Source organism: Emys orbicularis, chromosome 4 (assembly GCF_028017835.1).
Source record: "Emys orbicularis isolate rEmyOrb1 chromosome 4, rEmyOrb1.hap1, whole genome shotgun sequence".
Lineage (NCBI taxonomy): Eukaryota > Metazoa > Chordata > Testudines > Emydidae > Emys > Emys orbicularis.
Window position 1 is genome coordinate 131,267,727 of NC_088686.1, and position 13,491 is coordinate 131,281,217.

General features: G+C 50.5%; 1 protein-coding gene across 1 annotated transcript; it reads right to left on the reverse strand.

Annotated features, from left to right (window-relative positions):
• Positions 1-4,332: 4,332 nt before the first annotated feature.
• MYOG (myogenin) lies at positions 4,333-12,484 on the reverse strand. Its single transcript, XM_065404149.1, has 3 exons — positions 12,005-12,484; positions 6,105-6,186; positions 4,333-4,454 (listed from the first exon to the last, which is right to left on the reverse strand). The coding sequence occupies exons 1-3, from the start codon at positions 12,482-12,484 to the stop codon at positions 4,333-4,335; spliced, it is 684 nt and encodes a 227-aa protein (XP_065260221.1).
• Between the last annotated feature and the right edge of the window lie 1,007 nt (positions 12,485-13,491).

Sequence of the window (13,491 nt, forward strand, 5' to 3'; positions counted from 1 at the left end):
GCCGGAATCCAGACCATGTCTGCTCCTCTGCTCCAAAGACCAGACGCTACAGGCCACGTGGACCGAAAAGGACTGTCGCCGCCTCCTGCTTGTACACAAACTCCCCTCCCCCCCCCCCCCCCCCCCGGGTCTCCTCTTAGGTGCCCCTAGGTCCTGGTAACCTCTGTGGCTTTGCAGCCCTCCTCAACTGCCTCATGGACATAGGCTCCCCCAAGAGCGGTACGGGGCACCTCTCTGCTGCAGACGTGGTCAGCCGGCCGCGCTGTGTTTCCATTAGCAGGGCCCGGCCCCGTGTGAGGGCCGGAGATGCCTTGAGGCCGGTCTGCAAGTTTTGTCCACTTTGTTTCTGTGTCTGTTTCGTTTTGCCGATATAGCTGAGGGCAGCTGCACCGGCATCTCCTCACCGCAGGCACCAGGGAGCCAAGGAGCCCTCTGCCCAGAGAACGAGAGTGAATCCCCTTCTCTATAATACACGAGCCGTGGTGCTGGGCCTCACAGTTAGGAGCTTCTGCCAGGACAGCCCGTGGGCTGGGGAAGACACTGGGCTTCAGCACCAAGCCACTGTGCTGCCTGGAGGGCAGGGGATCTGTGCTGGTGCAGAGAGGGGGCTGCCTTCAGGGGTGGGGTGAGAGGGGTCTGTGCTGGTGCAGAGAGGGGGCTGCCCCTCACGGAGAGGTGAGCTTAGTGACTAGGCCGGGTTATGCAGCATTTTCACGTGCCGGGTGTACACTGAGCTGTGTGTGTGTGTGTATGTGTGTGTGTGTGAACTGAGCTGGTGCTGAGAACCCTGAGGATTCGAGGCAGCAAGCCAATCTGCAATGGGCTGTGAGGGGGAGGCCGGGAGCTGCCCCCACGCCTCCCTCTCCAGCCACGTACGCTCTAGAAGTGCACGTGACACGTTAGACGTTCAAACACCTGATGATTTCACCATCCCCCTGTCCTGCTTGGGTGCCCAGGAAATGGCCACACCTGCCCCAGCCGTGGGTGCACCGGGAGCTCCCACCACCTGCCCCTCTGAGGTTAGGTAGCAATTGGTGCGGGAGGCTCTTGACTTTTTCCATTTCTTCCTTGTAGGGTAGGATCTCTGTCTCCTCGTGCCACTTTTGCCTTGTGTGGCCCCTGTTTCTGGTGTGGTATTTATAGATGGCTGGAATGACCTATACTCATAATGTGCTGTTTGGAAGTGCAATATCAGAGAGACTGTACAGTTCCAATGTCTTTTGGTGTATTACTTACCTAATACAGTATTAAATATTTTTTTAATTTGAAGAGTAAGTGACCCCTTTATATCAATACCCTGTTTCTTTTGTCATATTATGGGTACTGCATGGATTCCAAGCCCTGAAACGGGGTGGGGAAAGGATGTATGTGTGTTCCAATAAACCGGATTTTAAAGCGACAGGTGGCTTGTGCTTTATTCTCCTCTGTATCCATGCCCATTGGAAGAGCACCGCCGCTCAGCCTCAACTTCACTGGGGGTCATTTAGAAGAACCACTAAATAAAGGTGGTGGTTCTAATGCCATCAGTAGCTGTCTTCTGCCAACGGGAGGCTGATGAGCATGTCCTGGAATGAAAACATCCCGGCTGGGCTCTTGGGCAGGTCCGGCTGAGAAAATCTGCCTTGCATGCACAAGAAACGCTCCTTTGCGTCATTGCACCTAGTTTTGCAGGATGACTCCATGCTTCGTTCCCACCAACGTCTTCTCTGTCCTGCTCTTGAATCTCTGCTGTGCCGATGCCACTCTTGGGAATCTACTCCCCAAAACGATTGGTCTTTGCTGCATAACGGGGCTCTCTGCTCCCCCATGGGACTTGGAACGTCAAAGCCCCAGACTCAAAACGTTAACTCAGCATTTCCTGGTTTGCTAAGCCTCCCCACAAATCTCTGCAAAGAATATTAGGGTGGCAAGAACAAAACAGCCCATAAACCTGGAAATTTCACAGGGCTGTGGTCAGTACAGCTCCACACACAATTCATCCTCAGCTGTGTCCCCTTTAGGGTGACAACACCTTTCTGTATAGCCCTTTTGGGAGTGAGCAATATTTGACTGACCTGCAGGAACCTAATTGTAGGAACGCCCCCAATGCATTGTTAGCTTCTTTAATTGTGATTATGCAACTGGAAATGAACCAGAAAGGCAGCACAGCGTGATATGTCAACCAGCAGCGATTACTCCTTCTATGAATGCAGCTCGGAGGCCACAATGAAGGACTGGATGAGCAGGAGTCTGGATGTGGTATTGTAGAGAACCCGAGAAAAAGGCCATTTTTGTTAGGGAAGGGCCCGAAGTTCCCAGTTCCTGTTGTGTCCCTCCGGGGGCAAAGCTGAGGTTGTGTTGTGTGCGAAGTAGCATCGTAACGCTTCATTTCCAAGTTGTCAGGTTCTAATTCTGTTGAGCCACAAGGAAAAGAATGAGAGGGTTCAGAAGAGAGCTACAAGACCGATTCCCAGCTTGGAACGCATTTATCCGAGAGAAGGTTAAGAGGTCATTTGATCGTGTTCCGAAAGTACCTATGTGGGGAGAAGATTTCTGATACTAGACAACTCTTTAAAATAGCAGACAGAGCTTGTTTTTGCCACGATTCTGTGGCTGGAAGTTGAAGCTAGATAAATTCAGGCTAGAAATAAGGTGCAACTTTTTAGCCGTGAGAGTAATTAACTATTGGAACAACTTCTGGGGGGTTTCCCACCCTGTAAATTATTTGCTCTTCCTCAAACACTAACTATTGGTCTCCAAGCAGGAATCACCGGGAGAAATGCCCTGGCCTGTGTTATGCAGGGGGTCAGACTAGATGATCACAAAGATCTGTTCTGGCCTTAAAAATCTATGAATCTTGGAATTGGAGCACATGACACATCTGGAGCTTCCTGCGCCGGCCAGTGTCTAGCACAAGGTGCTGCAGAGTGGGAGGTCCTCATTTTAAGGGACAGCAGGAGCGGGACATCCCCTATTGTTCCTCTGCAGATAGAAGGGGCATTCATCCCCCTTCCACCACAGGGAACCTGGCATTTGAGGTCTTGGAGCTAAGGTGGATGAGGACCAGGCAGATCAAAGGAGGGGTATGGTCCAGTTCTCTGAGCACGGGGCTAGGATCCAGGGACTTCTGCATACAATCTCCAGAGCTGAGTTCTGACACTCCGTGCCTTGCCTAGTTCACAGGAATGTTACTTTATTGTTACTTTTTGTATTGCAGTAGCACCTATCAGCCCCACCCATGGACCTCGCCCCCATTGCGTGCTAGGGGCTGTACAAACACAGCACAAAAAGTCTGTCCCGGCCCCGAAGAGCTTATACTTGAAAAGCATGTTGAGGATGTGTGGTGACTATCAGTTGTAAGGGAAGCTCATGGTACACGAGTATGGGAAAACACTGGGAATTACACGAGTGACTAGAAGGGGAACGTTCTCCTGTGTAGCACTGATCTAAATTAGTGCCCCATCCAGCTCCCTTTGAAATTAGCACTGGAACTCCCAGTGACTTCAATCGGGTTGAGCTCTTGCATCTTCCTCTTCTCCGTGTTTGCTTCCAGGACTCCTAATAGAAGCAGATCCACAAGGCTGGCAAGAAGCAGCCAGTCTCCCACAGCGAGCCGTGCCTGAGCGAGGGACAGCGGCCCTCAGGTAACAGAAACCCAGAAACCATTTCAAACGAGACTGCCTTTATTTAAAAAAAAAAATCCAAATAAGTTAGCAAAAATAACAATAAAAAACCCCCATCCCGTCAACTCCACACAGCGCTCAGTAGAAAAGACCCCGATGGCAGCATTTACACGGCTCCTGCGCCTGCAAAATGCCAGCTTGGCAAAGGAAGTTGGTCAAACAGAATCTTTAAAAAAAATAAAAAAACCCACACACAAACATTGGCCCCCAAAGAAACAAACTTCCACAAACAGGGAACGAAACACAAAGCACACGCTGGAATCCTTCCTTCTCACACGGAAGTCGTGTTGCTTCTGCCCCCCTCCCTTAAGTACCAGTTACAATAAATCATGTCAAAATGCTTTGATCAGTCACTTCTAGCCCTTTCTTTCAGAGAGGCCGAGAACCCATAACTCTTATTGAAGTGGGGACTCAGCACCCCTGAAAATCAGGTCACCAGCTTGTGTATTAATGTAGGCTTCATTTTAAACAGCCTATCCTTTGTCTCTTAGCTGACCAAGTGGAAAGACTCTGCAATGATTAGGGAATTGGATAAGTGGCTTCACCAGTTACAGTCTATGACTTTGGACAGGTAAATACATTTCCAGTGTCTGAAGAGTTCTGGTGCCATATTTCCACCTCATTACCAGCCGGGGAAGACTCTGAAAAGCCCCAGAGGCTTCCGCCAGCCTCAGTTTTGAACCCTCTCTTCTTGGAACGTGACGGCCACATCCTCCACCGCGATGCTTTCGACAATTGAGGACAGGGAGTGGAGGTTGTGGTCTTCAGAGGACTCGTCATTTAACAAGTGATCTACGGAGAGCAAGAGAGGAAACCGAATGAAGGTGACTTTGGGCACCAAACTGCCAATGGAGGTGACTGAGGGAGACCCAAGGGGAATGGCCAGGATCCCAGCAGCTGTTGCAGCTGCAAGGAAAGGAACTAATCTGTTCAGGGCCAGTGCGCTGTCCGGAAAGCGTTTGCCTTGGTCACCAAAGTGTTTCTAGCTCTGCCAGGCCATGGAAGATGGGCACTTAGGGTGTGGCTCTCCCATCATTCCTTCAGGTCCGTGGGTGTTACAGGGAGTGAAACTTGCCCAGATTCACTGATCTGCCAGGAAAGGTGACAATTGTTCCCTGCTGTGATCCCCTGTCCTCAGCCCTGAACAATTCAGAGGGGTGAGAGAAATGCCAAGCTGGCGGACACCATAAGCAGTTTCTGTTCCCACATGCACGGGCCTTTCTAGGGTAAGTGATGAAATGTCAGAGATGGGAAAACACACTCATCGGGTCACGCGCACCACGTCTTAACAGAGCTGGGTCATGAGAACAATCAGAGACTGGAGAACACTGAAAAGATTAGGACTGTTTCCTCATGTCCCCTCTTATTCATCTCCTCTCAGAGGTAAAGTGTACAAAATAATTAATAATGTAATAAAGGGAGATAATGTCTATTCACAAAAAGTTACATGAGAGCAGGGGGATGTTCAATGAAACTGAAATGCAGCAGATTCAAAACTGCTAAAGGAAATCCTTCTCGTACTCCAGGAGTGCCTGGTGGAACTCACTGCCACAAGATCTCATTGATTCCAAAGGAGTAGCAGGATTCAGAAGAGAGTGAGACATTTATAACAAGGTTAACATAAGCTGACCCGTAACTATGGGGTCAGGAGGAAGCTGTCCATGAGGGCAGGTTATCCCATAACTGCTAGTGCAGATTTCTCCCTCTGAAGCAGCTGGCACTGGCCACTGTTAGAAACAAGATACTGGAGTAGCTGGACCCTTGGTCTGATCAGTCTGGCAATTTCCTATTGTCTCATGGACACCTCCTCTCTTGTTAGCAATTACTCTACCCCCCCCCCCCCCCCCCAATGCTGTGGGAACATCAACACTTGCTGACATGGGAAAAGGCCTTTCAGGAAGCAAGGAATATGGCTGGTTGAAAATTTTCCGTTAAATCTTCTGTCCAACAGTAAATTGGGTTTTTGATTAAATGAAAAATGTTCAGGTAAAGTATCTGCTTTATGAGGAAAATTTACCATTTTTTGTTGGAAAACCAAAAAAAACCACACCCCAAACTGAAGATTTGCAGCAGAAAATGGTTTTTAGCTGAACATTCTTCAGTTTTCAGAATTTTTGTTTTGGTTTGGTTTTTTTCCAACAAAAAGTCAAAATTTCCCCTGGAATAAAGCATGCATTTTTCCAATCAGCCCCAGTCCTGAATGTATTTCGAGATGATATGAGTTAGCAGCTGGAACTAAGGAGGAACGAAAACCAGTGGAGCAGCTGCTTTCTCCATTGCCAACTGCAAGTGGGTCCTTCCATCATACAGCCTGTGTCTTAAACCTGTGTTGTGTCTACCCTGAATCAGTGCAGTCAGAATAACCCAGTGTGGTGGCCTGACAGACAGGAAAGAATATGGATAGAAAAGAACAGGCCAGTCTGGGGTGTGTGCTCTGCTTACCCCCAGGGTGACTGCTGAACTCCAGCTGGGTGCTCCACTCTGGGCTGCAGGAGGCGCTGTTGGACCCACACTCACTGGCCACCTGTAATTAGGAGGAGACAATCACCATTAGGGTTACTCATGCCAAGAGCTCTATCCTCACACTGGGTCATCTCCCAGGTGTGCTCTGAAATGCTCTACTCAGTTGGCCCAGATGGCCCTACCTCACCTCTCCCTCAATCCCAGTGAGAAAAGCAAACCTGTTTTAAAAATCACGTTCAGTCCATGTAGAAACACATGGCCACTGTCTCCAACCTGCTCAGAGTGAGAAGTCCTATGCTTTAAATATTAATTAAGAATCCAAGCAATGAGCTCCCAAGGTGGATTGTGTGAGATCCCTGGGCAAGGACTGGACCTTGAAAAGAGTGTCCAGATCTCATAAGTGGCAGCTCAGATCATCAGATCATTAATGGCTGTTTTGTGCTCATGGGAGCTGACAGTGTGTGAGCAGGATTAGGGTATTGTTGTTCTACCTTAACAGGTCCCATGATGGTCTAGCTCAGTCCTTAGGAATATTTTTGTCCCCTGGAGCTCATGACAGAATCTCCATTCCTGGGATTCAAGAAAGAACGGGACAGTAAATTGGACCCTGACAGGATCAGCTGCTGTGAAGGACAATAGGGGCTTTAACTCTGGTGAGTCTTTCTACACATCTGTGTAGGGTCAATTGTTAACAAGCCTGGGGTTGGGAATTTCTCTCCTGGGGAGGAGGCAGCAGATGGACCAAAGAGAAAGTTTGAGGAGCATGAACGCAGTGTGAGAAGAAATAGGGGCACTGGAGAGAAAAGCAGCTGGGGAAAAGCTCCTGAGAAGACGTGTGAGAAGGGAAAAGCACCTTGGCCCATGGGGGGAGAAGCATGACGTGAGATATTGAACATGGCAGAAACTGGAATGGAAGCAAGAGCAAATGAAGGGAAAGGGGAGGGACTGGCCACCCTCACTGGAGCTGGGACACACACAGCAAGGGCCATGTTGTAGCACCTAGTGCCACGGCTTCTCCTGTCCTTCTGGCATGGTGCTGCACACGTTAGCTGCCTCGCAGCCTCGCCTTGGATACTCAGCACCTCTTGCAGCTGTGTCTGTGCTCCAGCCCTTTCCTGGTCACACCCGCACCCCGCCATGTGGCGTCTCAGCTGGTAATGGCTCCTCTCACCTCCTCTCTGAAACCACAGTGCGGGGAGCTGAACCGTGCTGAGATCCAAATGGGGCCATACTGGGGCCAACTGCTCAGATAAGAGTTCTAGTCTGGAGCCGTTACACCTTCTCCTGGCAAACACTCGTTGCATATAAACAGACCTGTCACCTAGACTCCTAGACACTATTGTAGGGGAGACGGGGCAGGCGGGGGGGATAACAGAAGATGCCATTGAGTAGGGCTACACTGGGGTTGGAGGTCATGCAACAGCAATCTCCACTCCTTAGCCCCCCCCCCCCCCTCGGGCTGGTCTTCACTAGAGTTTTTTATCTGGAGTTAACTGGGTGCTAATTGACTTGTAGTACTTAACACAGTTGTAAAGGCTGGGATGGACCAACTACGTATTTGATCAAGGCTACAAACATCACTAGGGATTAGCCTAGGGTTGCTTCTCCACCCAGTGGATCATGACCCCAGGGAGGGAGGGAGTGTCAGAAAAGGCAATGGGGCCCAGTGGGGCATTGAAAATGTTATTACAATCTCTAAGCAAAGAAAATCTTGCTCCCTCACTGCTGATGTTTCAAAGTCAAGAACTGTCTGCCACCCTCTCAAGAGTCCCACACAAGTACATTCTATAGGCATAGCATTGACACATTAGCTACTCTTGCCTTGCAAACGTAAGGGGGGTCGCAAATATTTCACTTCAAAGACTGGGTTACCAACCTGAAAAGGTTGAGAAACACTGGCCTAGAGTGAAGATCAAATGTAGCCTGGCACAAATGTGTGTGTGGGGGGGGGGTCCACACCAGCCTTTTTTATATCTTGAGATAACTGGCAATTCTTTAACTCCAGATAAAAAGTCTAGTGAAGACATATACCCCTTCTCTCTCCTCACACATTAAACAGGGAAACAGTGCGCGAAATCACTGGCATTTATACAGACTGATCCGCTCCCTTGGGTTGTGAAGCTGTCTTCACTGCAAAAAGAGGTATGTTTTTCTGTCAAGATGACTAACTTGAGAGAGTGATCTTGATGTAAAATCCTGGTGTAGATAGGACACTGTAGTTTTCACTTCGATGAAGCAAGTTGTGGTAAACCCCAGGAAGGGGAGACAGGCTATAGGATTGATCTCATCTAACTATATGGAGGTAAAAGCTACTTTTGCCTTGTCTCCACAACATTTTTACATCAACGTAACCAGCTTGAAATAAAAATGCACCAATTCTTTGCAGTGAAGGTATGACCTGCATTTGGAAAGACGTTATTGTTTAACAGAATCAAAGCCATTAGTGAATCAAAATTCATCTTCTCTTGTATTTTGTTTTTCTGTGGTGATTTACATTGTTCCAATTATCCAGTAAGTTAACCCACAAGCATGATCTGGTAAATATGTACTTGTATGAAATGGTAAGTATTGTCCAGGGAAAAAATTCAAACTTTTTCATGGGTTTTTTTGAAAATTATTTTTCTACTAAGTGAATTGAAATGTATAATATTTGTTTTGTTTCAGAGAGAAAAGGTGGGTGACATAATAGCTTTTATTGGCCCAACTTCAGTTGGTGAAAGAGGCAAGCTTTCGAGCGACACAGAGCTCTTCTTCAGTTCTGTTTCATGTTTAATTGAATATGTCCATTTTGTTTGGGCTTTTCATTTCCTTGGTTTTTGTTTGTTTTATCCCCAGGGAAAAGGGAGAGAAATGAAAAATATGGAGAAAAAAACTAAAAAACCCAAAAAACAATTTAAAAGGTCAGTTCATAACAAAACAATGTGAATTTTTCAGTTTGACTTTTGTCCAAAAATAGAAAAATGTCATGGAAATGAATTTTTTTCACAAAAATGTTAGATTTTACATTATACACTTAAAGTAAACGCTTTCGATCAGTCCTACCAAGGAGTTGGGAGGAGGAGAAGAGGTAAGGAGGCTAAAATGGGTTAAAGAAAAGTTAGTAGTCCTGACAGTTTAACATAGCACTTGCCTGGTTCAGGTTGTTTTGGTAGCAAATTCCAATTGAGCACACGTTCTAGTTTTCATGCCTTTGTTCCTATAGCTTTGCCTCATCTGGTTGTTTACTTGTGGAGATTTTTCTTAATTTTGATCATTATAATGAAAGAAAAGTAATGAAACAAGAAAGAAAAAAACATTTCACAGCCAGATCTGCACCTCGGGAACTGTGATCCATAGAGCACGGGCAGCAAGATATTGCAAACAAAGAGCTCCTCCGGTGAGGTCCTGAACACCCTCAGCTCCTGTTGACCACAATAGGAATGCGAAGGATGCTGAGGCCCTCACAGGATTCAGCCCAGAATGCATTGCAGTCTTTACATTTCCTAAAATGTGCAAAAAAGTCATGGAAGTTTTGCAGTATTGACAACTCTTACATTTTTATCAGGAGTCTCATGATAGTCAGTATTTTTCCTAAATCTCCAGCTCCTGAAGTCAAGTGACTACATGGCTATATCAGCTGTCTTTTGTTGTTGTTTTAAAGTAAGTTTCTAGCCCCGGGGGTTGCAGAGAAAAGCTTGACTGGAGTGTAACTCTAGTGGTTGAGAAACCAGGGGGCAAATAAAAAGAACCCAACGTGTATTATCTTTTAAAAATCTCATCATTTTTAAGACCGTCTTGTTGTTGTGGTGGGTACTGACCAGAGCTGGGCAAAGAATGGATTTTCCAGCTCACTGGCAATTCCAAAACATTTAAAAAATAAAACGGTCTTCGGTCAAACTGAAAACAAATGTTTTCAATTTTTTTAGGAGAATTGAAAAGTACAACAAAAAAATTCAACGTGAAACAAAAAAATGGACCCAGCTCTAGCCCTGACTTACGAGTTTTGAATGTGTACGGTTGGCAGTTCTGGTTCTGAGACTCCGGGTTGGGCCCGGATGCCCTTGTGTGGCACTTGGATGGGCACACAGAATAAAACAAATGTGCTAAACAGGTGGCCTCTTTCCCAGACACACCACATCCTTTTGCCCTCTCCTTTACACATGCGCAGGGGCTTGCCACTCAAGTGCCATCTGCTGCAAAGACAGTTCCAGGTGCCAATCGCATTTGCTGGAAGGATGTGCAGGCATTTGCTCTTAGCATGCCTGGCTCAGGGGCCTTTCTATGAGACTAGCAGAGGAAGTTAACTTTTTTTTATTGCCTAGAGCATTTACTGCCCAAATATTATGATCCAATATATACAGCATGTACCAGATTCTCCATTACACGGCATCTGCTCTAGCCACACTGAGTCCAGGCACAAGGCTGTTTTGACAGAGCAGAGCAAAGCAGCGAGGACATACTGGTGACTCTGCCCTGACACATCCACCTGCAGGAAGACATCCTATGCACAATCTAGTGACTCTTTCCTGGGTAATGCCATCTTGCAGGGACTGTCTTGTTTCAGTCTAAGCCTTTGTGAAAGGAGAAAGGGCGGCGCTTGCCCATGCAGAGAGGAGCATCTCAAGATCCCTCTTGGTTTGCTTGTTGGCATTATCAGCAGCCATGAGTTGTACCTGAGCTTGGCCTAAGGAGGAGCCTGGGGGGTTCTTGTGGAAGGGGTTATAAGGCATAGCAGGCATTTAATACTGAAGAGTAAAACCGCTTTGCACCCTGTGCCCATGTAGCTGCTCGCACTGACCAGGGGATTGTCACCCGCTTTCTTGACTGGGCTCCACATGCCCCTTTCTGGATCACTTTTGCCAGCCCATTTTCAGATGTCACCAGCCTCCACTGTCAGCCCTTCTAGTCCACCTTCCCCTGGACTAGGAGGCAGAGGGTGTAAATGCACTCCCCATGGCTGGGAAGTGGCGGTCGCTCTGCTCCCTCTCTATGGGCGGGGGCCGGCTATGGAAGCTGCGGTCTCTCTATGGGCAGGGGCCGGCTATGGAAGCTACGGTCTCTCTGTGGGCGGGGGCCGGCTATGAAGGCTGCTGTCTCTCTATGGGCAGGGGCCGGCTATGGAAGCTGCGGTCTCTCTATGGGCGGGGTCCGGCTATGGAAGCTGCGGTCTCTCTATGGGCGGGGGCCGGCTATGGAAGCTGCGGTCTCTCTATGGGTGGGGGCCGGCTATGGAAGCTGCGGTCTCTCTGTGGGCGGGGGCCGGCTATGGAAGCTGCGGTCTCTCTGTGGGCGGGGGCCGGCTATGGAAGCTGCGGTCTTTCTGTGGGCGGGGGCCGGCTATGGAAGCTGCGGTCTCTCTGTGGGCGGGGGCCGGCTATGGAAGCTGCAGTCTCTCTATGGGCAGGGGCCGGCTATGGAAGCTGCGGTCTCTCTATGGGCAGGGGCTGGCTATGGAAGCTGCGGGGTCTCTCTATGGTTGGGGGCCGGCTATGGAAGCTGCGGTCTCTCTATGGGCGGGGGCCGGCTATGGAAGCTGCGGGGTCTCTCTATGGGTGGGGGCCGGTTATGGAAGCTGCGGTCTCTCTATGGGCAGGGTCCGGCTGTGGAAGCTGCGGTCTCTCTATGGGCGGGGTCCGGCTGTGGAAGCTGCGGTCTCTCTATGGGCGGGGTCCGGCTGTGGAAGCTGCGGTCTCTCTATGGGTGGGGGCCGGTTATGGAAGCTGTGGTCTCTCTATGGGTGGGGGCCGGTTATGGAAGCTGCGGTCTCTCTATGGGCGGGGTCCGGTTGTGGAAGCTGCAGTCTCTCTATGGGCGGGGGCCGGCTATGGAAGCTGTGATCTCCCTGGGCAGGGGCCTGCTCTGGAAGCAGCAGCTCCCTGGGTGGGGCGATGGGCACTTACCCCTGGCTGCGAGGCAGTGCTGCGGTAACGCAGGTCCCTCTGCTCCCGCTCCTGCTGGTTGAGAGTGCTGAGCAGGCTCTGCAGGCGCTCGATGTACTGGATGGCGCTGCGCAGGATCTCCACCTTGGGCAGCCGCTGGTTGGGGTTCAGTAACGTGCTCCGTTTCAGGGCCTCGAAGGCCTCGTTCACCTTTTTTAACCTCCGCTTCTCCCGCAGGGTGGCGGCGCGGCGCCGGTCGATGGAGACCGTTTTCCTCTTGCAGATCTTGCACGCCCAGGGCAGACACTGGCCGGGGCAGTGCTCAGGCAGGGGCGAGCCCTTCTCCTCCAGCCCCGTCCTGCCCTCCGGACACAGCCCCAGGCCCGGCCGCTCCTGGTACACCCCCTGCTCGTAGCCCTGCAAACGGGAGCTCAAATAGTTTTCGCCATCGTAAAATCTCTGGTCTGGAAAGAAGTAAGGGCTGGTCTCGAAGAGCTCCATGGGCAAGCGGCTGGCGGGGAGCAGCCTCCTCAGAGTGTGTGGCTGAGCAGCGGCTGCTCTGTCTCCTAACACCAACTGTTTGGTGGCATTTAAACCCTGGCGCTGGCATTAAATCACAGAGATAAATATAGAAAAACCTAAAGGAAACCTGAGCCTGCCCTAAGCTGCTGCCTCACATCAAAACTTGTCCATCTGATTTCATGTGCTCTCCCTGCGGGGATTAGGCTGCCCGGGGCTGCGCTGCGTCTGGGGGCGGACGGGGGGGCTGGCATGTGTTGGACAGCGGCTCGGCCACCTCGCAAACAACGGCCTTGTTTGAGTCCTTCTCATTTCTTCTCTTTCCAGCGATATTGATGATCAGGCTGCGCCCGGGGCTGGCAGCTCCACACTGCATTCCTGCATCATCTGCTGCCTTCAGTTACTGCTCCAGGCCAGGGCCAGGGCCAGCGCCAGTGCCTCACAGCACGGCCCAGGGCCGGGCCCAGCCTGCACTGAGGAGAAAGGCCAGCTCAGCTCCCAGCTCTGACAGGGGCAGGCCCTCGGGGTGTCCCTCACACACCAGGCCCTGCCCACACTGCCCCATGCCACAGGCTTGTGCTGCCCCTCCCCTCACACCCTGCTCTGCCCCGAACCGCGGGACTGCTCTGCCTGGAGCCTCATACACTCTGCCCCTCCCCTCACATCCCGCCCCACTCTGCCTCTCTGGTCATGCCCCATACTGCTCCTCCCCTCACACCCTGCTCTGCCCCGAACCGCAGGCCTGCTCTGCCTGGAGCCTCAAACACCCTGCCTCTCCCCTCACACCCCGCACTCTGCCTTGAGCCTAACACTCTGCCCCTCCCCTCATTGCCCACCCCACTCTGCCCCTCCAGTCATACCCCACCCTTCCCTTCCCTTCACGCCCAACTCTGCCTGGAGCCTCACACACTCTGCCCCTCCCCTCACATCCTGCCCCACTCTGCCCCTCTGGTCATGTCCCACCCTGCCCCTCCCCTCAGACCCTGCTC